General features: G+C 39.4%; 1 protein-coding gene across 1 annotated transcript in view; it reads left to right on the top strand.

Annotated features, from left to right (window-relative positions):
• Positions 1-502: 502 nt before the first annotated feature.
• The window catches only part of LOC145402698 (uncharacterized), an 86188-nt gene continuing 60339 nt past the window's right edge, over positions 503-26351 (top strand). The window contains exons 1-7 of the mRNA XM_080274670.1: positions 503-587; positions 1281-1387; positions 3473-3595; positions 3759-3979; positions 4457-4585; positions 8393-8551; positions 8845-8935. Of these exons, the coding sequence (XP_080130796.1) occupies positions 503-587; positions 1281-1387; positions 3473-3595; positions 3759-3979; positions 4457-4585; positions 8393-8551; positions 8845-8935 (915 nt within the window). The remainder of the gene's footprint in view (positions 588-1280; positions 1388-3472; positions 3596-3758; positions 3980-4456; positions 4586-8392; positions 8552-8844; positions 8936-26351) is intronic.

Below are 26351 nucleotides of genomic sequence, written 5' to 3'. Positions count from 1 at the left end.
GAAACACAGTATGAGACCCGACTAGACATGCAGCTTATTACATATTAAGGAATTACAAGAAAAGAGTAATAATTTTGCCAAAGATAATTTTCATCTATCATTATGGCCAAAACTTTTATTATTCACTGATTATTAATATGTGAAATGACGTAGTGGCCAAATGCAGTACAGTGTCTTATTTTTTGAATTCGGTGACGTTTTTTCTTCTCACTTGCTCTGTCTTTCTTTCTGTCTTTATTTCTTCTGTGTTTTTTTTCTTTCCTTCCTTCCTTCTTCTTTTGGTAACTGGGGAGACCGTTTGTAGTGACGCAACCAGAAACGGTTTTCATTCATCCCTTCACAACCTGATGTCTCTCCCAAAGCTAGAAAAAAATCATCTTTAAACTTTAAGAACAAGAAAATGAAGTGTAAGGTGAAAAATAAATCTCCAGTGGGTTGATGATATATCTCTTATTGCAACGAGAATACTAACAAAATTAATAATATATGCCCTCCGGCAGATATGATGGACGCAGCCACCACACTGGCCCTCACCCTGACTGCCATCAACTTCTGCCTTGGTGTTGCTGCCTATATTTCTACTGATGGTGAGTGGGCAGGTCTTAACTCTATGATAACACGTTTTTGAGTTCTATTCATGGTATTGTTATCTTTCATTTAGCTCGATTTTAGTTAAGGAAATATTCAGGGCTATATGTAATCATTCCATTTTGAAAGTAGAAGATCCCGTCAGATGAAAAATACTATATAATATACTGCAAATATAAGCTAAAGAAAAAATAACTACACTGTATTCAAAATGATAAAATACAGTGAAATGATTACCTGATAATTACAGATTTTCAACAACTTTTTCATTATCAACTGATTTGACAAATAGGACTTAATACTATCCATATTATTTTTTTATCTTCTGAAGCCAAATGGTTTCCTGTAAGCCTAGAAACCATTTACTACGCTGGGTGGTAACCATATAACCAAATCATACGTGCTCCCTACGTGTCAACAAGTGGGTTGGTGGAGGATTAGTGCCCCTCCCCATAAAACAAATAACTCACAGTCAAATGGCCACCCCTTATGGGATTGTGGCGTCTGGCAATAGATAGATAGACAATCAGTTCAGTGCTTTTATTCAGCTCTAGTACTGAAGGAGCAGATCCAGTCTAAATGCAACCCCCAGTTCGAAAACTCTCTCTTATGCTGAACAAAATCTTTGGGAGGAGACCATAATTAAGCTTTCAAAAATTCGCCGCTTTCACAAAGTCAAAATCACAATCCAGATGAGGATGGCAGGGCTGCAGCGATGGTGGATTTATTGAACGCCATCCTCGAAGCTGCTCCACAACACGGAGACTTTGTGATTCTCATCACTGACAAAAGCTCGCTGGTAAGGTGACGATAACAACTTGAAACAATACACTATTGCCTACTGAAAAGATTGCTACGAATCCAAAACATCCGCAAAGGGTATGGAGTTGATAAGTACTGAATACTAAGACAACACAGCAATACAGTACTAAAGCTGGCTAAAAATAGCAGTGAAAACTCTCAAAACCCCATTTTTTTTTAAATATAATATCAGTCATGTTTAGTAAAGGTCTAAAGCCAAGACAATAAATAAGCTTTATCACACAGCTCTGGTTACTAAGACAACAGCATAAATTGACACAATACAAATATTACTGTAGTGATTTAAAGTAACTTGATAATGTAGAGTTGCAGAATATCTTCACACAACAGGTCAAAGGAGAGTTCACAAATGAATGCAACATTACAATAATTAGATGGAAAAATAAGTAGCTGAAGAAAATGAGTCTTTCGGTGCCTGTTGCAGTACCAGCACACGTGACACTAGGCCTGGCCAAGAAACCCACAAATCCAAAGATTCGTAGACTTGCAAGTATCATCCCCAAGCGATCCCACTGTGTTGATACAGGGCTGCGGAAGACAAAGTACGTCATGCAAATGCATAAATGTATATAAATAAAGGTGTTATTGTACTGGCCTTGACACCAACATCTTCATCTTTTCCACTATGCACATGCATCCGTGGGTGGAGCTGTGACCCGAGATGTTTCCTGGTGCAGGAAGTGAGATCTGTACAAGCCACACATATTCCGTCCAGCCAATCAAATTAAAGTGTAACAGAACTAGAGGCCTATAACTAGTACATAATGAGTTAATACACCGACCTGGAGAAGAACAATGCAATAAGAATACAGAAGTACTTTATTGTTGTTCATTAGTAAATACAGTAACTGATCCCCCTAGAAATAATACAGAGATAAAAGTAAATATATAAACTCTATAGCACATGCCCCTAAATTGATATGCAGCTTGATTCAGAGATAATTTTTGGGACTCTAAGTAAGCTTAAAAGATTTCTGAAGTATTTGGTGTTCTTTCATATTTAATTTCGCTAACCACTAAATGTAAATAAGAGTGGGAAGATACACTGTGGTCACACACACACACACACACACACACACACCTAATAGATTTGATGGTCACTGCGACAACTGCATTCACTGAAACTCATGTATGGAAACCGCCAAAACAGTTTATTCCACCATAAGAAAGAAAGGAATTTCATTACAAAGTCTTAGGGTAAGTAATAGATATAAGGATGTTAGTAATAAAGACTAGTATCCATAGTTTTAATACATGTCACCTAAATTGAAAAACTATGATTGCACTCTCAACAGTGCGATAGTTTTCCCAGGGAGTGTAAATTTCTCGTGCATGGCAATGGTTCACAGTCCATCTGCTTCTCCCAGCTGCAGAAAAAAAAATGTAAGGGCAATCCATATGAGTACATCTACGGATACTAGATTTGTTCTCACGGCAAATACGTGTTTTACAGTACCTTTAACATTTCGTCAAGGTCCCTCTTAATCAACACCTTTCACAATCTCCATTATTTCTTATTACATTTTATACTAACTATATGTAGCCTTTAGCAAATTTATATCCACTGTTCTCAATGCTTACATTTCATGCTAATGCCATACAGTGTCTTGTATCCAGTAAAGTAATGTGGACCTGAACACACTCACAAGCAATCCTTGTATAATTTCTGCGTCACACTAAACTAGTTTTCTTAAACTCTAATTAACTTTTCTTCTCACAGTTCCATCTCTTCTTTATTACTGTAGAAATGAACGTTTTTCATTATTTCAAATCTTACCTCTAACAAGGACAAGCCATTTCGAACCACCCTCTCAAAACAGCCGTGAGTGTAATGGTGTCTGTATTCGTATTCAGTCATCGACACTCAAACACTCTGAAGAAGCTGATATCCTTTCATTAGTGAACTCTTTCATTTTAGCTAGTAGATCAGTTTTACATAGACGATATGTAATAATCAGTTTCCGACCAAACATCACCAGTCTCACACCCTTTGCTATGACTTACATATTACTTGTCTTTTAATATCTGCATTATCCTGAATGCTCGAATAATATGACTACAGCTTGATCACGCAGCTGAGGTTACAGCACCGTGGGGTGTGAGTGTGTTCAAAGTGGTTTGGAATGCCCAGGATGCCAACGTGACGCAGGCACAGCTGTCAAGTTTGGTTGGTCAGGCTCGCAAGGTATGTCACTCTGTTTTTACTGCTGACACTTAGGTCACTCACATTACAGCTATGGGAGAAGGGTCACAGTTACTGTAAATTACTCCTGACAGAGGCAGGTCATTTACAATATCACTGAGCTGGGCAGGTCAGTGAACTAAATAGTACCTGGTGGCGTACCCAGCTACGGCAGGTGTCATGGTCGGTGACGGTGGTGGTAGTGAGTGATGATCCAGTGTTCCTTGCCGCCTTTGCCAAGTGGTCCCTGGAGGGCCGCCTCATGGTGTGGTCTACGAGGCTCCTTGTCCTCACTCTCCTCCCACTCCACCGCCTCCAGCATATCCACAACCCACTTGCCATGACCAACTCTATGCTACTTCAGTTTACTTATGATCCATCACTCAGGTTAGAGCTAAATATGTTATGGTACTCTTACGATGATGGTCCTGCAAAAAGCAAATCAGCAACCTGGATTAAGTACGTGTAAATAACAAATATTGTGGTTATTGTTTGATTTTTTATTTATTATTCAAAGACTTCATTAAAGGATCAGTAACAAGTAGAATATCCCTTTTACAGTAGCATCCCTCATGATGTAATGCAAAATACTAAGGAAACGTTGAATAAATGATTTGGCAACAAAAAGAAACTAGCTTAGAAATGTTTAGATAGCATTTATAAACAATGCAATTTAATACAGACAAAAATGCACATGAACTTATGATCTCAGTATATTTTGCTGTGTTTTTGTGTGTTTGTGAATCTGTGATACATCCTGAACTATTCACTTTTTCACCGTATTTTGCATTTGGTTTGCATTTTTCCTGTGTAAAATGCAAGCTCCTGGACACGATAATAGCAAAATTTACCTTTATTTTTCAGACTAAATATTTACACTAAGCTGCCCTATAGTCAGCCAGGAACTCAACCAGTGACTGTAGCCACCTGGTCACCTGACAAAGGATTTGCCATGAAATCCTCGATCGCATTTTACTTTGACAAATTTTCCAGGTAACCTACTTTTATCATATATTATTGTTTAATTACGGAAACCATGTTAGTTTCACTCTTAGATTATTTCTCATTAATTGAAATGACTGAAATCTGTGCAGACAACACAGTCAGTGGTTTATTATGACATAAGAAGGTGAAGAATGTATGCCCTTACTCTTAAGGCCTTCGCCCATATTTAGGATACTTCATAAATCTAGCCGAGTCGTCTTGCGCTGAGACAGAAATCACGCCTAGTAACTTTTTCCAAGCGTTTTTTTTTTTTTTTTTTCCCGCGAAATTGTGTTTTTCTCAAAACACATCCAAATTTGAATAAGGTGATAAATAAAAACTATTCTGATGACTGTAGGTCAAAAGTGGAGGGTAGGTAACTACTGTAACTGACGTATTAAAAAAAAAAAAATGGCATGAATGGAAAGGTGTCTCGAGGAGTCTTATGCAACAGTCAGAAATTAAATAAAAACAACCTCAAAGCTGAATGAATTTTAAGAAAATCTAAGTAGCAGGCCAAATGTTTACACATACACTTTTCATAGTGGGTTTAGCCAATAGAATTTTAAAAAGTGTTGAATTTCATTGCAGAATCGTACAGTACCAGTCTTTACAAAGAGAATAATAATAGATCCAGAGACAGAAATTATTTTACAAAGTGACTAAGAACGGTGGATGATACGTTTGTCTCCCTGAACGCCCAGACAGTAATTGTTCACTTCCGACCTTCGCTGGACTGACCCTAAATGATGATTTTTTTTTTTTTTTAATATTGTATGGATGGAAAGAAAAAAAATATCTAGGAGCCTAAGAAGGCAGTATCCTCAAAGCAGAATAAGTTTTATGAAAGTTACATGCACGATCGTTTACATTTATTGCTATGTATATAGTGGATTTTAACCTACAATATGTTGAAAAGTGTTTATCTTGATTGTAGAACTGTATAGTACCAGTCTTTACAAAGAGAATAAAGCGAGTTGGATGAAGGTATCACGGTTAAAATCAGAGAAAAAAATCTATAGAAAGTCACTGAGAATGGCTGATGGGACGTTTCTCGCTCAGCTTTGCAATCCTTTCGGGCATTTTCAGGGCAGTCTCGCATAGCCTATATATAGTTGATTTGTATTATCCCGATATGTATATTAAGAAGCCTAAGGATAATTCTTATCGCGCCAACCCCAATAAAGTATTGTAACAGGGAAAAAAAGGAAAGTTAGACATGTGAACAAAGGGTCTCCATGTCAGATGGAAGTTGTGCTTTCAAGGCGTTTTTTTTTTTTTTTTTTTTTTCACATAGACACTGGAGAAAATCAATTACACTTTATAGACACTAACCTGTCAAAGGCTGGGGTGCCTCATATGGAAGAGAGGTCATGTTTACTAGTTTGGCTGTATGTTCTCAAAGTCAGCATCTAAACATCCAGAGCAGCACTAAGCAACACTTTTACCAACTCACCTGTATTTCCCCTGGGCTCCAGGTCAACAGTTCATGCTTAGCTCGGCGACTGGACACACAAAATACTAATATTTTCGCTAATTTATGCTCACAACTGGTATTAGAAAGCTTACACAGTCGCCAAAAAGTTGCAATTGTTCTACCTCACACACACACACACACACACACACACACACACACACACACACACACACACACACACACACACACACACATACACACCAATCATGTTTTTAGTGTATATAAATGATATAAACAGTAACACTGGAAATGAGAGCTATCTGAATATGTTTGCAGATGATGCAAAAATACAAAGGAGAATTACTAGCACAGACTCTTGTAAAGAGCTACAAGAAGAATTAAATAAACTTCAAGAATGGAGTAGTACATGGCAAATGGAATTCAATGTGGACAAGTGTCATGTAATCAAGTTTGGTAAAAGTGGAAAAAGACCTGATTGGGATTATAAGTTAGGAAATAAAACCGTATACACATCAGAAAGAGAGAAAGACCTAGATGTGATTATCAATAACAGACTATCTCCGGCTGACCACATCACCGAGAAGGTACAGAACATGTATACACTGCTTGCAAATATGAGAATAGCATTCACATACATAAATGATGACATGCTAAGAAGGATAATAACATCATTCATTAGACCAACCCTGGAATATGCATCAGTAGTCTGGAGTCCTCATCTCAAAAAGCATATAGACAAGATTGAAAAAGTTCAAAGGGCCGCTACAAGATGGATACCAAGCTTAAGAGACCTAAGCTACGAAGAAAGACTAAATAAACTGAATCTACCAACTTTACAGGAGAGAAGGAAAAGAGGTGACATGATAATGCTATATAAGTGCATATCAGGAAAGGAGAAAATAGACATAAATGATTACTTAACATATGGAGAAGCATCAGCAAGAGGACACTGCAAAAAACTGCATAAGAAGAGAGGTGATAAAGACGTAAGGAAATTCAGTTTCCCAAACAGAGCAATTGATCAATGGAATGCACTACCGAATGAAATAGTGTGTGCCAAAACAATTCACAAATTTAAGGATATGTACGGTAAATATGGTTTAAGACACGGGACAGTACGAGCTTGACTCATTCCTGTAAAGATACAATTAGGTAAGAACACACACACACACACACACACACACACACACACACACACACACACACACACACACACACACACACACACACACACACACACACACACACACACACGTACGCACGCGCGCGCGCGCGCGAATATTCCTCTTTTCAGTCTTCTTCAACAATGTAAATCGAAAAATTAATTTTTTTCTATGGTCAGCTACCACTGCTGCATTTCAGACATGCCAAACAATCTCGATATTTAAGGAATGTGCTGTATATTTGCCTTAAATTGGTCCTCAGACACGACGAAATGAATCACTTGAAAACACGATATTCCTTCCTTTCACCTTCGTGCTACAGAGCTACCTATAAAAATTAATTACAGCACACCTTCTTTACCACTGTGTGTTTCCAAAAGAGCAATTACAGCTTTATGGTTCATTAATAATTATTTTTCCAACAAAGTTTCGTGCACTTTCTTGCCAGTACTTTACATATTTTCCGACACTGCTGTCTCCAGTATCCAATAACCAAACTCCGTTCTATGACCGAACCACTTCTGTGTACAGTGAAATTCTTTCAGCTCCTCATATAAATATACTGCCAATTCTCCAGGGCATAAGTAAATTTCTATCAATAAATTCCTGATGAATAATTAGGCGAAATAAAATAGCTAGCGATAGATGGTGCTCGAGTTAAGGGTCTAAACTGTCACGATCAGGAAAAGAAAAGAGTTTGTCTGCATGAGCAGAAAGCAGGCAGTCTTACATTCAGGACTGTCAAATATAATCGTCGCTGATAATTGTCTTATTCGGCAACTGGGTGTACAGATGCGTAACAAAACACAACTGAGAAATTGCGATCCCACACGGCGATGTGTGGGGCCCTCAACGACAAGAATTGCTGGTCCGTGTCAGGCCTCAAGAGTGTCATTAAGATAAATATTCTCTTGCTTCGATACGAAAATTCCTCTTTACCTCGTCACTCTTGTGAGGCATTTCGTGTTGTATTCTTGCTAGTTCAAGAGGCTTTTTTTTAAACTTAAGGGAACTTTATAAATTGGAGAGATTGAATATAGTCTTCCCCTTACAACTTCAGGATGAATGCGTTGACTTATATGAATGAATAGTAATCATTTGACACTAACATAAATGAACAAAAGACTTTTGTGGCATCAGATTGAAGAAGGGACAGGATACTGTGATGGTTAAAATCAACTGCAGGGAAAGATTTTTTAAATTTTTTTACCCAAGGTTAAGTCACCGCCCACGCGTCGTGGTGTCAAGGGTGGTGGCGCCAATTGATGTCACTGTGACCATCGACGACCCAGACTATGCCGGGGAGAAGAAGGTCATTAGCCTCAACTCGAAAAACAACCTGTTGGAGACTATTGCTGCCAATATGAACTTCTCGTAAATATGTTTGAAGCCTAATTTTTCGAAAGCATGACTGATGAATGACTGGATAGCATGTTTCATCTGTCAATGTCACTATTATGTTTCTTACTACTGTCTCTGTATCCTACTCATGCCATTTATTACGAAATGATAATATTGATGATGATTTTCATGTTATACAACTAGCTATTAACTCAGTACATGTAGGGCTATTTTCCTTATGTTTTTGCTTTTACACTGAAAATTGCATCAAAATTATGTAGTTTAACCTTGAACCTTCACAGCAACAAATTCATTATGCATTCCAGAATTAAATATGTGGAGCCAGGTGATGGGCAGTGGGGAATGATGGACAGTGATGGGGAATGGACTGGTATGATAGGGATGGTGTACCGACAGGTGAGACAAATTAAGTCCAAACATAGCACTAAATTGATGATTCACGACAGATGTCAGGATTCGACTTTCCACAGCAGTGTCTGAACACAGGAGTGTTCTGTCTGGCTGTTGATTTCTGGGCTTTGAGCTTCTATAGTCCAGTGCCCAGCAAGTCCAAGTTTTGTATTGGCTTTGGCTATGGAATCTAATTTACTGTAGCAATAGCCATGTGTGTGTGTGTGTGTGTGTGTGTGTGTGTGTGTGTAATTTGGGCAGCTGAAACTACACATTCAAATCGCATCAAAATTGGCACACAAATTGCAAAAAATTCCCTAATGTAAAAAAAAACTTGGCCCCATCATGATAGAAAAATTTTTACTATATTTAATAAGCGATCAAAGTTTGACCAAAAAACGCCACTCCCGGCGTGAGTGTGAAATTAGGGGTGCAGTCATCGTAGAGTTTTTGATGGCTTTATATCGATGTCGCCTTGACAGCTGATAGTGACAACGTTAGACTAGAACAGCACATAAACGTGACTCGGATTACCTGAAACGATCATAACGTGCACGCAAAGGGCAAGGAAATGAGTAAGCAGCACGAGGAAATAGTGTGAAGCACGAGAAAGAGAGCACGGAGCGCGATAGCCCTCCACAGGAGCAAGTGCAAGAGGGCCCAAAGTGCCCATGAGCACTTGTGTTGTGCTATATTACTCCACCCCACCCAAACAATCACACTTAACTTCTTCCTTTTAAAGTGATATTTAAAAAAAAAAAAAAAAGAGAAGTGAGTAAAAAATATTTACAGAACTGTGTGATAAAATCTTTCTATGATTTTCATAAATTATTGTGAATATATATAAAAGTATATGTTATATTGAGTGGAATCATCACATATTATATTATAAAACAGCAGTTTTATGTTTCACCTGGATCTGTACCAGATGAAAACTTTTGGTTTCGTTTTCTGTGACGTTTGTGTTAACCCTTTTGCTCATTGTAAGTTTTAATAGGTTACGCGTTCCACAACACATCGCTTTCTCCCCACCCCCTGCCGCCCGCCGTGCGCTCCAAAAAAGTGTATTCTCGGCTTATTTTCATCATCCAAACATATTTATTTTGCCACAAAACCCACATATTCCTATTCGTCGATGTTTGTTCTACACAATAAGCCAAAAAAAAAGAAAACACACACACTATACGTACATTATGGCAGTGTGAATAAACATTTGGGAACATTCATCTCACTTCCCAACATCATAGCTCGAATGTTTACTAATAAATCTCTACATGTTATACATCATTTGAATGAGAATTTTATTAGCTTTTGAATAGGTTTGTCGGCATTGGATACAATTTATGGTTTTCGAGTAATAAGCGAAAAGGTAATACCAATTTCTGACAGACAACAGACTTTTTACTCAGGGAGCTCTAGCGAAAAACTTTTCTTGGGAGTGTTATGTTTTTATTTCATCATCTTATGCAGAATTTCATGGACTTTCATTTGATATCAGAAAGGCTCTCCTTCGCCTCATAGTTTTCGAGAAAAATGCAAAAAACTATGGTGTATCCAACCGCTTGCTGAACTGCTGTCATCTGTGGTCACTTATGTTATTTTCCCATAGCACACAAACATTGCTTGCTAGGTATGCTTTTATTGGTTTTATTCCAACTACTATTGTAAAATTACATGTTTTTTTTTTTTTTGTAGTCCTCTCAGAAACCACACATGAACACTACACCTGTTGCTAGCAACTGAAACTGAAGCTGTACCTATTTTCCTGTCATTTATGTTGATGTATATAACAGTATATATCTATGTGTAAATATACTGACATAAAGATAGGTAAATAGATAATAAAAAGAGAAATCACTTACTTCTCCAGTGGCGATGCTCTTCCTGCAGGACCAGATGGGTTTGGAGGTGAGGAGTTTTGTACTGTGTGTGTGTGTGTGTGTGTGTGTGTGTGTGTGTGTGTGTGTGTGTGTGTGTGTGTGTGTGTGTGTGTGTGTGTGTGTGCACTCCAATAGTTTTTTTTTATAAACAACAGAACAGAGGAAGGAAAAACAAATGGGTAAAAAAAAAATTATCCATACACCAGATTACTGGTGTCCTCTGTTCATAAAATATCTGTAACAGTTAGACTTGAACAGTTGTGGGTTGAAATTTGGAGGGAAACAACTCTGGGGAAGCGAATTCCAGAGAGATGCAGTTCGGGGAATGAAAGAATTCTGATAGGCAGAAGTTCTGCAATATGGCTGAGTGACATTCCAGTCATGAGCGCAACCAGATGCCCGTGTAGCACTAGGGAAGGCATGGAGAGGTGGCACCATGGACGCAACTTCGTCTGAGCATTTGCCAAAAAAATATCTGTAAAATAATGCAAGGGAGGCAACATTCCTTCTTACTTGCAGGGGAGGTAGTTTATATGTAATGGCAGGGTTGTTAATGATTCTAACAGCTTTATTCTGAATTTTGTCTAGTTGTCTTAATGCAACCTCTCCACAACCATTCCACAAGGGTGAGCAATATTCAAGCTGAGAGCGCACATGACTCTTATAAATTATAGCTAACTGCTCATCGGCGAAGAAGTTACGGACTCTGTACAATAATCCAAGTTTCTTTGAGGCGGTTTTAGCAAGTGATCTGACATGAGAGGTCCAGCTGAGGGCACTGTTAAGTGAGACACCAAGAATTTCAATACTTTTGGAGATGGGAATATTAGTAGCACTGAAGGTAATGTACGAATCTGGCAATATCTGTCTATTAGTAAACTGTATATATTTAGTTTTACTAGCATTAAAAGAGACAAGGTTGTTTTGTCCCCATTCACTGATTGTAGATAGATCTTGATTTATGGAGATGGCTGTCCTGAGTTGAGAGGTAGAGATATTAGACTTTGTAAATGGATGTCTGAGTGTGAATGAACTATGTAGTGTTGAGTCATCTGCATATGAGTGAATGGGATTGTGAGTGACAGATAAGAGATCATTAATATGAACCAGAAATAGGGTTGGCGCCAGAACTGATCCCTGCAGCACGCCGGCGTTAATTGAGTGGAAATTCGAATATACATCATCTACTTTTACTCTTATTTTCCTGTCACTAAGATAAGAAGAAATCAAAGGAACAAAAGACGTTAGTCCATAGCAAGGAAGTTTGGACAGCAGGGAACGGTGCCATACTCTGTCGAAAGCTTTAGAGATATCAAGAGCTACTGCATGAGTTTCTCCAAAAAGATCAATTGACTGATGGATGGTATGAGTCAAGAGATTGAGTATGTCAATGGTGGATCTTTCGTGGCGAAAACCGTATTGTCTATCACTAATTAAGTTGTTGGATTCAAGATGTTTAACAATATGCTTATTAATTAAAGTTTCAAATACCTTACCAAGAGAAGATGTGACAGCTATTGGTCTGTAATTGGAGGGGTCAGACGAACTTCCTTTCTTCGGAACTGGGTGGATATTGGCTTCTTTCCATGAATTTGGGAATATAGAAGTACGTATGCATAGTCTGAATAATTTAGCTAGGACAGAGGCAAGTTCAGGGGAACACTTTTTCAAAACAATTGGCGGAATTCCATCTGGGCCTGGAGCTTTGTTGGTAGGTAAATTGTCTAGGATGGATTTTACTTATCTTGTCTGTATTTTAAGTGGGTCAATTTCGGGAGAATCAAGTTCCAGTACTGAGACATTCTGGCTGGTATCATCTGTGGTAGAGTTTCTGGCAAACGTACTAGCAAAGATATCTGCTTTCCCACGTGGGCCATTTGTATTATTGCCATCTGAAGATTTTAGTGGGGGGATGGAAGATGACTTGTTAAAGTTATTATTGAAAGAATTAAGAGTTGACCAGAATATTCTATTGTCATTAGGGTTGTTAAGTAGTTTTGATGCTTGCTTTTGAAGAAAGTTTGATTTAGGTAGATTTAATACAGCTTTTGCATGATTTCTAGCAATTTTATATTGGGAGAGTGATTCAGATGTTTTCGGTTTTAAGTAAGAGTTATATGCTTATGACTTTTGGGCTGTTGCTCTGGCACAATTGCCATCAAACCATTTTGGAGAGTTTGATCTTTTAGTGAATTGTTGACTTGGTATGAATAAATCCATACCACCTAGTATTAAGTCGCAAATGTGGGACTGGGTAGAATTGGGATCACTAGAGAAGAAAGACTGTCATGGAACATCAGCAAGAAAATTTTTAAATCCATCCCAGTCTGCCCTGTCAAAGTGCCATCAGGTCACCCTGACAAGTTCAGAATGGGGAGGTGTAGGAGGGTTAACTAATTTAGGCTTTGATGAGATTGTGGTCAGAGGATCCAAGTGGTGACAGTACCTCTATCCTGTATTGATCTGGATTATTTGTCAAGAATAAATCCAAGAGATGGGCATTATGGTCAGGATTATCAGGTATTCTGGTTGGTTGCTTTACCAACTGGGTGAGATTAAACGATTCCGCAAACAGCTCGCATTCTAGACCAGCGTCGTCAGTCCGGGCAGAATGCAATAACCATTCAACATTGTGTATGTTAAAATCACCCAAAATGGTAATTTCATTGCCAAGGGCAAGGTCAAGGTTACTCAACTGAGTGGATATGGAATCAAATACACTGGGTTCCGAAGAAGCACTGGGGGAATGATAAACTACACAGATATATTTGGTAATGTTTTGGCAATTTAATTTATATAATGAGTAATCAAAACTGGATGAAGTGAAGTTTAAAATAGTGTCAACTGCATATTGGGATTTGATATAACAACAGGTGCCGCCTTTGTTACGGAAGTTTGTAAGGAGATGGTAACCGGGAAAACAAAATGGAGATATATCGGTAGAGGGTGAGATTTGTGATTCTGTGAGGAAAAGGGCCAAAGGGGATATGGACTGAAGGAAAAAATGAGCTGAGTTTAAATTTGTGGTAAGGCTGCGGATGTTGGTAAAGAATAAGGCCGCACCGTCACCTCTTCGCCGACTAGCATTCCCGGAAATAGCAACAGTCGCTGCCGGCACAGTCGCTTGATGGCGACCGGGAGGACCCTGTGCCTCCAGCCCTACCCTGCCGGTGGTGGCAATCCGAGGTACCACCTCATTTGATAGTAAGATTGCAGCGGCCATTACTAAAGACTGTGAATAGAAGGTGTGATATGTTATGCGCATGTAGTGTGGTGTAGACAGTTGAAGGTAGAGGTATTATGAGAGCATGCTGGCCTACTCTCTGTGTAAATGAATGCACTGAAAATGTTCAGAAAAGGGAGATGGTCAGGATCAAGTCCTGAGGGCTGGTGAAACGGGAGCTCCAGCTCTCCCTATCACCAGCTTGCCATCAACCTCGGGAGTACTGCCCTGTTCGACTGGTGCTACAGTCTACTCCACATAGTGAAGATATCGCTCAGCATGGTACTGCTCGAAACAATTACCCATGCAAAGCAGCACATCACATACAGGACACATGTTCCTTGTGTCCTTCCTCACCCCCAACCTGAAGCACAAGGTATATACCTGGGCCTTCTCCCGTTGGGGATCCTCGCCCGGTGGCGGCCCAGAGTGTGGTCCAACCTGCCGTCATCGTCTATCACACAGTGAAGCTTGATTGGATGCTCTGGTGCTCCGTGGTCCTGTCATGCGGGAGGGGCAGCTGCAGGCCTAGGCATGAGTTCTCCCAACGGACCAGCAACTGGAGATGGTGGCAGTGCTGGCACCCGTCGTGTTCCTCCTGCAGGTGGTGCTGGTGGCAGTGATGTCACCCGTGGTGGTCCTCCTGCAGGTGATGCTGGTGATTGTGGTGGCTGGACCAGTCCTGGAGCTGGTGCCTGTGCCTGCTGGGTGCCAGGTCTTGGCGGGTTGGAAGGTTTGGGGTGTGGTGGATTACGCTTCCAGACGTGGCTCAATCCTCTTCATGGAAATGCAGAAGATCATAGGTGATCTGCTCCACAAATTCAAGGAGAGTTACTGTCCAGTGTCAGTACCTTTTGTACAAGGCGAATGCGTTGGAGGATGCCATGTGGACGAAGTAGAATGTGATCATCTTCATCCACTTGAAGGTTCGCCGTTGGATGGGGTAGTGCTGGACCATCTGATCGAAATGATCCACCCCACCCATGTACCTGTTGTACTCCTCCACAACAATGGGTCTGTTGACAACCATTTCCACATAGGTTCTCCACCCATCAAGAGCAAGCAGTTTCCCTTGCACCCTCTTGGGAATGGTGTTGACACTGTGGAAGGTGGACACCATGTTGACAATGCGCTTGTCCCTCCACAGCAAGATGAGCACATTGTCCTTGTACCTGTATGCCATGCCCCCCTCGGGCAGGCTTTTAGCTCTGGTGATGGCCTGCAGCTGGTGTGGTGCTCCTCTAGGCAGCCATAGGGTCCCACACACGTATATGCCTGCAGTGAGGAGTCGTTTCCACAGGGCTACAGAACTGTAGTAGTTGTCAATGAACAACTTGTAGCCCTGGTCTTTCAACGATTACATGAGACCCACACAGTGTTCTCGAGGGTCTGCTGGGCTCATGTGTAGACCTCGAGGTTCCAGATGTAGCCCGAGGATGACTCAGCCACCATGCAGAGCTTGATGACGTACTTGGTGGGCTTCTGGGGGTTGTACATGCAGGACAGCCTGCCCTTCTATCCCAAAGAGCCCTCATTGAGGCTGAGATGCTCCTTTGGTTGGAACATGGATTGGAACTGCTGAAAGAGGTACTCCATGACTGCGCAAACGTGGATGAGCCGATCTTGGTTGTCCAGGGGTATGGCGAATGAGTTGAAGATGTGGAAATACTTCAGGATGGCAGTGAAACACCTTCCACTCATCGTCCACCAGAACCTTAGGTAGTCATGCAACTCAGAACTGCTTGAGTAGTGTCTAATGGTGGGCATGTGCACGACCTCCATGAACAGGTATAACCCCAGGAACTTGGTATCTCTTCATTGCAGAAGAACTAGGCATCCAAATGAGTCCCCAGGAATGTGGTGTATCAGTTGGTTTCCACGGTGAGATATGACAACAACTCGCGAGTGAAGAAGAGCTGGAAGAATTGCAGCAGAGTTGTTGGGATATCCATCTTGATCCCTGGGGAGCCAATGAATGGCCCATTGTTTGGTGTGAACAGGCCACTGCTCCACCTGGGATCCTCTTCGGCGGAGGTGACAGTGGTGGCAGCGGGTCGGCTTGCCGACACCCTTCAGCCTGCTCTCCAACCCCTTGGACATCCCCTGCATCCAGGCAGAGGACCACGGCGCCCTCATCTAGGAGGGGACGGCTCGGGCGAGGACGGGACAGAGGGCTCTGGGGACACCATTCTCCTCGGCCTGGCAGGCGAGGATGTCACTGTTGCATCCTGCACAGCTCTCACTGTCACTCTCCGACTAGATCTCATCGAGGAGCTTTTTCAACTGCTCTGGTGCCAACTCCCATTGCATCTTTGCAATACAATTTGGTGTCGTTGCAAGCCAACTAGAGAATCAGTTGCTGTGATAGGGTTGTGAGCTGAAATAAAGCAATCAAGATATTGTATTCACAGCCAGCCAAGAACTTTGCTCAACACTGGCACAACACATGGGATTCATGATATATGTCCTTGAAAAACATCATCTGCTACATCTGACTTAGCGCACAGGTAGGGGCCACCTACATGACCTACGGAACACATGTATGTACTTTAGTGGTGAAATATACCGTGTTTCTCATAAAGTGATAAAGTTGGTTATGGCTCATGTGAAAAAAAAACACGTAAACAGTGCAGCGTGTTCTCGTAAGAAAAATATAATCTATACGTGAGTTCTGTAGGTCACGTAGGTGGCCCCTACCTGTGCGCTAAGCTAGATGTGGCAGACAGTATTTTTCTTACGAGAACACGCTGTGCTCTTTACGGTTTTATTTCACATGAGACATAACCAACTCTATCACTGTATGAGAAACACTTCACCACTGAAGTACATTCACGTGCTCTGTAGGTCACGTTGGATTTCGCTACTTTTGTACTAAGTCAGGTGTAGGTGATGTTTTTCTTAGGAGCACACGGTGCACTCTCTCATTTTCTTTTCACATTACACATAACCAAATCTATCAGTTTATAAGAAACACAGTATATTTCACCACTACAGTACAGGAACGTGCTCTGTAGGTCACATGTGCAATACAGACGATAGTTTATGACGAGCACGTGGTGCACTGTTTACGTTGTTCCACACAAGCATACGATATATATATCACTATAACACTCATGCTTATTTATTTCACACAACAAGCATACGGAATAAACATAACAATAATAAAATGAAATATCCCCAAACCCCCTCTATTTTCTCCCCTCATGACAACGGTGTGCCCACGATATATAGACGAAGAGAGTGGTAGACGCATAGGAGCCTTAAAATCATCACCCAAGCGGAAAGTCTTCTGAAACCGTCAAAACATTGACGGGTTGTGACGTCACGTTACAAGTTACCACCTCAGTGCTCTGTAGTCTGCAGACCCAATAAAAAAAAATAAGGACATAAATAAATAAATAAAAATAAAACGTCCTTCTAATCATAAGTTAGTTGGTAGGTAGCAGTTAAAGAAATATAGTGACTTATTAATTACGAAATTTCCATATTTCATACCGGCACATATTGGATTGCTAAGGGAATATTAAAGACAGTGTCAGCTGACAGTTAGGCTAGCTAGAACAATCGTGGTAGTGGCTTTATGTCAACCTGATGGGCTAGCTAGAACAATCGTGGTAGTGGCTTTAGGTCAACCTGATGGGCTAGCTAGAACAATCGTGATAGTGGCTTTATGTCAACCTGATAGGCTAGCTAGAACAATCGTGGTAGTGGCTTTAGGTCAACCTGATAGGCTGGCTAGAAAAATCGTTGTAGTGGCTTTATGTCAACCTGATAGGCTAGCTAGAACAATTGTGGTAGTGGCTGAATGTCAACCTGATAGGCTAGCTAGAATAATCGTGGTAGAGGCTTTAGGTCAACCTAATAGGCTAGCTAGAACAATCGTGGTATTGGCTTTATGTCAACCTTATAGACTAGCCAGAACAATCGTGGTAATGGGTTTATGTCAACCTAATAGGCTAGCTAGAACAATCGTGGTAGTGGCTTTATGTCAACCTGATAGGCTAGCTAGAACAATCGTGGTAGTCTTTATGTCAACCTTAATAACGTTAATGTTATTGTTATGCTATCAACAAGGGGTTCTACTGGACTGGGCTGGAGAGAGGTCTACCCAAGTTAGCATAGCAGGTCAAGAGAAACTCAGGGCAAAGGTTCATAATTCAGTCTCTTCAGTTTTTCCCATTATTTTTCTGTTCACGTCATCTTTATTAGGCTACATCTCACAACGTTTGGGCACATACACATGTGTTTAATTCGCTTTTGAGATTTTTATTCCGTACTTGACACAGGTATCCATGCTGGCAGGAAGTATTGGGGTGAGAAGCCAAAGTGACTAGGGTGGGAGGCCAAAGTTACTAGGGCAGGAAAAACTTTAGGCCGGAATGACTTGAAGCCGGCTAGACTAACCTAACCTAACTTACCACCATATTGTATACAGTAGGTCTAGGCCTAGTCTCAATCCCAGAGTCCAAGTCCAATAAATTATATTTGTCAACTTAGCTGTCAGATATTGAAATTCTTATACAATTTGGCTCAGTAGGCTATTAGGCCTAGGCCTATTCTACTCTGGTTCTAAACTGGGGTGGTGAAAATGTTCATATTTATTATTAGGCCTAGGCTAACTTAGGCTGTTACTTATAGGGAACTTATTTAGGTCTTGTTTATCCCTCTGACATCAGACTGAGCATATGTTAAAATCACATTTAAGCCTAGTTACAGCAAGTTTCAAGAAATATCAAGTTCATCCAAGTTCTCTTATCTTTGTAAGCTGCATGAAGGCCAACTCCATCCTGGTGTCTTGGTAGGGGCAGATGTTGATCCGGCACTGCGTCTTCTTTTAAACTTCTTAAATTCCGTGGAATGTTATACCCCAACAGCTTATATTTCAAATTTCTTAATGTTCGTGCTGAACTGAAATGTTTCTGGCAAATGACTGCTGTTTTAACATTAACTTTGTCCAGCCTATGGCACTTATGCAGCCACACCTTAGCTAACTTATCATTTCTGGGGAATATGTGGTACTTCAAGTCACTGTTCTTGGCAGGCATACAGCCGTACACAGCACAAACTCTAGGCTTTCCCATAGCCTATTAGTTTCCAGGTCATTCACGCACTGCACATGAAAGGCCATTGATAATTATTTCAAATGAATAACAAGTTTAAAGCGAAAACACGGGTCGATCACATGTGCCACACCAACACTACCTTAGGTGTTCACTGTACAATGTGACATCACAGCAAGCCCGTGATCCCAATAATGTCCACCGTGCGTCTACCTCTCTCTTCGTCTATATATCGTGGGCGTGCTGTGGTTGTAAGGCATGCATGACTTATGCCCTAGCCAATACTTTATCACATACAATTGTTGCACTGTACTCCTATTTATTGCACTATAACACTACCCCACATATATCAATATTAAACAATGATTTCATCAACACCTTGGCAATTATTCCATTCATGACAACGTCGTGTCGAGCAGTGGTTTCCCGCCTCCCCCTACAGCTGCTGCATGTTCCACCATTTCCTTGCTCACTAGCTATTGCACACTATATTCACATGATCCACTGTCACTTTTTATATGGTTGAATACTCACATTTGGTGCAGGGTAGAGGCAGTGTAATTGTGGGGCCATGGTGAAAAACAGTAGCATAATCTTCATTGGGCCGACAACTGATAATGGCCGCGAACGATTCACAAACACCTAATTTCCTATTGCAAACACCAAATCTAATCACAATGGTGCCCAAAAAGTAGACACAAGCACTACTGGTATAATCCCAGTGGGCACTCGTGAATTCCACATCTTTTAGTCATGGATATTTGGTGAAATCTCGTGTAGACACGTATTCACCAGATTTCTACATCTTTTCCACGAGGAAACTTAGCTGAGAAGATCTCGTGTAAAACTGGATGAAGAATTCATGTGAATTCTCTCAGAATAGTATGAGATACCGGTATATATACAGGTATGTGGTGGTAGAACTCATGGAATAGATTAGTTCCGCTTGTGATTCTGTATAGAGCAGTGAGTTTATGCCTTTTTTTTTTGTATATATGAAAGTAATTATGTAGCCTGCCTATTAGCACTTTATAATATTTATTGATTGGAAATCAAAATACATACATACTTACATATATATATATATATATATATATATATATATATATATATATATATATATATATATATATATATATATATATATATATATATATATATATATATATATATATATATATATATATATATATATATATATATATATATATATATATATCTATTGCCAGACACCTCAATCCCGTTTGGGGGTGGCCACAAACAAATCGCCTCCAAGTCGCCCTGTCCCCCGCCATTTCACTGCCCTGCTCCCAACTCACACCCCCCTCTCTCATATACCTCTCCACCCCATCCCTCCATCTCATCCTAGGTCTCCACCTCCCTCTTCCACCCTCCACCTCACTCACATACACTCTCTTCGTCAGTCTTTCACCCTCCATCCTCTCCACATGGCCAAACCACCTCAGTGTGTTCCTCACAACGCTTCCTATCACATCCACATATATATATATATATATATATATATATATATATATATATATATATATATATATATATATATATATATATATATATATATATATATATATATATATAAAGGATCCCAATATTGTCGTTTCTATTGCTCTTTGGGAATATCTTTGAGGGACAGAAAAACATCATCTTTGGTGATTTGATCGTCATCCCCGAGCTAGGCAACAATTGCCATATAGCCCCATTAAGTTACAGGAGCGCGTTACCACTCCCGCCAACGGTCACCCATGAGAGGCTCGAACTCACAACCTCACGATTGCGAGTCGGACGCTCTACCTCTGAGCCACCCGCCCTCTTCATCTTTGGTCAGGGAGCAGACTAAATTAGTAAAATATATTATAGAAGTTATTAAAGAACAGAAATGGAGGCGGGCAGGTCATGCTGCTGCTGCTGCTGATGATGATGATATATATCATCAGCCATTTAGTGTCCTGAACAAAGGCCTCCCCAAACCTTCTCCATGATTGAGACAGACAGACAGACAGACAGACTGAAGTGATTGTTGATAATTCGTTACCTAAAATGATCATCTCTCTTAATTAAGCGATGTAAATGATGGTACAGTATATATTCATGATATTAAAAGTAATACTTTTTAAGTGTTTATTAAAAATTTTCTTTATTATTATTATTATTATTGTTAACGAATGCGAAATAATACTAGATCATCGACGTAAACAACACTCCTGAAACACAGTGTTGCCATGTTCGTACAATCTAGCCAAACTTTCTCGCTAGATATAGAGGAATTGACTTTGATCATGTATAAATATTTACTTTTTACATTTAATGACATTCTATAAATGTTATAGTTATTTGAGCCATTTTAAATGAAATTTTAATGTCTGTGGCATTATTCTAGATATTTTGCCATTCCATCTTGCTACCTACAGCGAAGTTTGAGTATTTTCAATGGTAACCTTGCACAAACATTCAAATCCTGCATTTACCATACGTACAAAGGCACAAGCTTTGAGGGAAGGTAAGATTTTTGAAGTACTCTATCAATTTTCAATATCAAAAGTTAATTACATATAAGATTTAGGTATAAAGACTAGTGTGTTGAAGAAATTTGCCTTAAAAAAACTATTCAACCACGCAGGGTCGGTCTAAATAGCCTAGCCTATCTGCATAATGTATAGGGCCAAGGCTAGCCTATAGGCTAGGCATTAGTTCTGTCAGGTGCCTGTATAGTGCTAATTTAGGTAGTATTACATTTCCTTTAGTCACACCCAAGGGGAATTCCAGCCTTTCCAATGATATTTACTCCTCAGCTTAGGGGGGGTTTCATATATGACATTTTTCTCACAAATATGTCCTTTAGGTGTTTTTGTTCGTGCAGTATCAACTCACTGTATAGTAATGGCTTGGGGAGGGTGACGTTAGCCCGTCCCTGTCCTCAGATTTATGAGCTTTCACAGTTAATGTAGGTTAGGTTGAGGATTAAATTTGGTTGGATTAGGTCTGATTTGGTAGGTTAGGTTAGATTAAAAAGCACTTTGTTCGATTTTTTTTATTTTTTTTTTTTTGTATATGTCTTCAACCACATACAGGGATTAGGCCAGGTTAGGTTAGGTAAGACGCTTTTGCAGATAATGTAGGTTAGGTTGGGGGTTAAATTTTGTTGGATTAGGTCTGATTTGGTAGGTTAGGTTAGTTTAACTAACCCGATAGCTGCTACGTACATCATACGAAGAATAGCATGCGACTGCTACGTACATCATATGCTCAAGCTCTTATTTTTTTAAAACTTGCTACGTTTTTCACCCAAATGTCCGCAAATAGCATACCACAGCCAAACTAAGGTCAATAATGAACTCATATTTGGTTTCCTATTCTTTTCCATGCACTCTTTCATTTATACGAACAAAATTAATTTTTGAAAAAAAAAGAATCTCATTTTTTTTATGCATGGGATTGACCAAGAAACCTAATGCCACATTCATTGCTTTCACTTGCTGTTTACACATTATTAATACATTATTTACAATTCCACTTGCACTGTTTTACTCAATAGAAAGATCGTAGTCACTCTTTATCAATTGTCAGCCCTTTACCTCTTTCCACACGAGGTTTAGTAGGGGGTAAAGGTCATAGAGCCCTTTGCATAGGGCTAAAAAGCGGCGAAAGTTAGCAGGAGCAAATCAGACGTACTTTCACTTTGAAAGACGACAGTGAACTGATAGTGGTGGCCTCCTGCTGCCTGGCTAGGGTGAGTGCAATACTACCAACTTTAGCCTTGTGAGACCAGCTAATATATAGCAATGTAATGATCGGCAGGAAACCAAGACAATACATAATAAATTAGGTAGTTCCAGGTGAGTGTAAATATCACTTAGGCTTCTTCCTTCCCTCCTTATATGTATATTTATTACGAAAATAGATTATACGGCATATTTCAAGAGGAAATAAACAGCGAAAATTAGCGAACGAGTGCACGTGAGGTGTTGTCAGGTGATAATTAGCCAATTCCAGGTGTATGGCTCTATCACTTACCTTATTTCTTTTTTGTATATATTATTTGGTATAAGAATAGGGCATAGGGCTTATTTCAATGGATGAAATCAGTGGAAAATTCCAGGGAAGATTTACTTAGCGTAGAATACAGTGTGGTGGCCTGCAATAATTAGGTAGTTTCAGGTGAATGTAAATATCACTTAGGCTTCTCCCTTCCTTTCTTATATATATTTTTATTACGAAAATAGATTATACGGCATATTTCAAGGGGAAATAAACAGCGAAAATTAGCGAACGAGTGCACGTGAGGTGTTGTCAGGTGATAATTAGCCAATTCTAGGTGTATGGCACTCTCACTTACCTTATTTCTTTCTTGTATATATTATTTGGTATAAGAATAGGGCATAGGGCTTATTTCAATGGATGAAATCAGGGAAGATTTACTTAGCGTAGCACTGCCAGGCAGGCGAGAGGATAGGGTAATGGAGGGGAGGTAGGGAGGGGAGTCAAGAACGGGGAGAAATGGCTAAATTGTCAACAATGGATGGGAGAACAGATGAGATTAGGAGTGCTGACTAGTGTTGGACATTGGCATACTGATAGATGATACAAGCCACCACTTGAAAGCCTGGGCGAATTCAAAATAACACAGAAACGCAAAAGTGGTATGATCTCTTGCTCCCAAGCATCACAAAAGTGACGCCCCACGATTAAGGGGTTAAACCCAAAGTTGCCAACTCATTATGTTTGACAAGAGCCAGGCAAGCTATGACGCCTCCAAAAATGACGCAGATCGACCAAAAACGTAAATTTTGGCTTTTTTTGTTGTTGATTTTAGGATGCTAAATGCATCACCATGCATTTAAGAGGAAAGACCCTAATGACGCCAAATGCGTCACTACAACAGGGAACTATCATATAATCTGAGTGCTTATATAATATGCAGTCATTATATGATCCAAGTGGTTATATCAGTGTTGGTATGCACTTTATGTATAGGGAAGGTTCCAATGCACTCATAAAGTCTAACAAACATAATCTTTCATAACTCCCAAATAGAGAGGTTTTACAGCTTAATAAACATCCATAGTCTATCTGATCTCATCTGGGAGGAGAAGAACCTTAAGGTTTTGAAAGCTTGCGGCTGAATAATTGTCCGGGTGCTTCCATTAGTAACGAGGCATTTCAATTTTTATTTATTACAACAGTTACAATAACCATTTAATGATAAGACTGCCCAATTAAAATATTGTATATTGTTATTTCCATAATAAATTTTAAAACAGATCCTTACAAAGCTTAACACTTGGCCTAGATGTGTGTGAAATTTTGAATTCTCGTAGCAAATACAAATTCAGGTAAAGTTTTACAAGTACCTTGATTTCTCCCCCATGTTTGGGCAGATTAAGTCAAATTATGTCATTACTGCAACAATATGTAAAAATTTTACTTAGTAAAACATCGAAATTCAGAAAGAAAAAAAAAGACTTGTAAACACAGTTGAAGAAGCTTTATGTCACCAACACTTTTAAATATCCAGCAGCACATACCTTGTCACAGCTCTGTTATAAGTTATGACTAGATATTCAAAAGCAAAAAGACAGAAAACTTACTGATGATACAAAAACAGAAAGCATAATGCAAACTGATGCGGAACCAAAATGCTCTCGGACTAATTTCAATATTTGTCTGCCGAGTAAAGTGGGACATCCTATGCACCCCCCCATGTGTATTCCATTCACCATAATTCAGGAAATATGTCATATTTCATTTGAATTCCAATGTTTTGCTAGATTGGACTTTACAAACCATCACAAAAAAGGCATAATTTACCTTAATTTGCCTGAACATCAGAAAACATCATGGTACTCTGGGTCTGCTATGACACAGATCTTTGCCAAGAAAGGTTGTAAGTCACAAGTCGGGAAAAAGGTTTGCTTTATGAAAATGTGGTGGTTAAATTTTGAGAACCATTGTTCACATAATATTGCAGGACGAGATCAAAGTTTTGACCTTAATCTTGAAAAGATTTTAATCGATTTGGATCAAATTTCGTGGAGGAGCTCAAGGTCAGACTAGGATGAAGTGATGAGAGCAATAAGTAAGGAGTCAAAGTCAAAGGGTTAGGTTATCTTAAACACTTTTGATCCAGTTTGGTCCAGACTTTAGGAAGGGATTGATTGTCATGCAAGGATGAGGCATTTCAGGATTTTGGTAAAGGTGAAGATTACATAGCACATGTCAGAATTATCTGACGTGATTATTCACTGCAAGAATGTTTCCTTTTTGTACATAGTAAATGGTGATGGGATTAGGTTTAGTTACTCTTACTGACAGGAGAGGATAGTGTAAATTATAAAAAATGCTACTTCTAAGTCAGAAAAGAAAATGGGAAATACCAAGTAATCCCAATAAATTATTATGAATTAACTAAATCAATAATTTAATAAAATATGATAATCAAAACAATAATAATTTTACTATTAATATTTAATTATTTACTAAATCAAATAAATAAATTAATATTGTTTCGTGACGTCATCAAATATGGCGACCGGAACTGGAATTATGGAAGCAAAGAAAACAAAATTCAGTCCAAGAATAACCGGCGTGGAAGCAAGACATAAATTTTACTTCTCTTTAGAATAAACTTTTTACACCAACTACACCTCCAGTAAAGTATAACTAGGCTTAGTAAGGGTTATGATTTATCTTTTATTAAGTTATATTAAAATAATACCTAGAGAACTATTTATGGTCATATGTAGGTTCATAGGATTTGCCTAGGAACAGAGATGGTTCGGTACAAGGCAAACTACCGCCTTGTATCGTTACATCGTATGACTACAAAATAATACAAGGTAATTATCACTTTATCATTAAAATTGGCTATTCTTAATTGAAACGCTATGACTGGAAATGAATGAGAAATTAAGTATAATATACAATTTAGTAATTGAGAAATTACTCGTTTCCAGAACAAATTGTCGAGTTTATCCCATCCAAACCATAGGTAAGCGAAATTGTTTTCTTTATTTCATCATTTAGTAAATAAATATATAAATACTAACTATATCAAGATAACATAATTCAAGCCCAGAGGTCTGGTGGAAATAGAGGTTATCGAAGTGCGAGTCTTCGTGGGCTGGCTCGTTATCTATTTTCCACAGATTAATTAATGGTCCTTCGAACCAGATGGGATAATTTTAGGCAGAAACGGTAGTATGCCAAACTTCAGAGTAGTTGTAGGTGGTCATTCTCAAACCCCT

This window comes from Coenobita brevimanus, chromosome 58 (genome assembly GCF_032717465.1).
Source record: "Coenobita brevimanus isolate Jiangsu-jjx chromosome 58, ASM3271746v2, whole genome shotgun sequence".
NCBI lineage: Eukaryota > Metazoa > Arthropoda > Malacostraca > Decapoda > Coenobitidae > Coenobita > Coenobita brevimanus.
The sequence above is the reverse complement of the archived record's forward strand: the minus strand, read 5'-3'. Positions and strand labels throughout refer to the sequence as shown.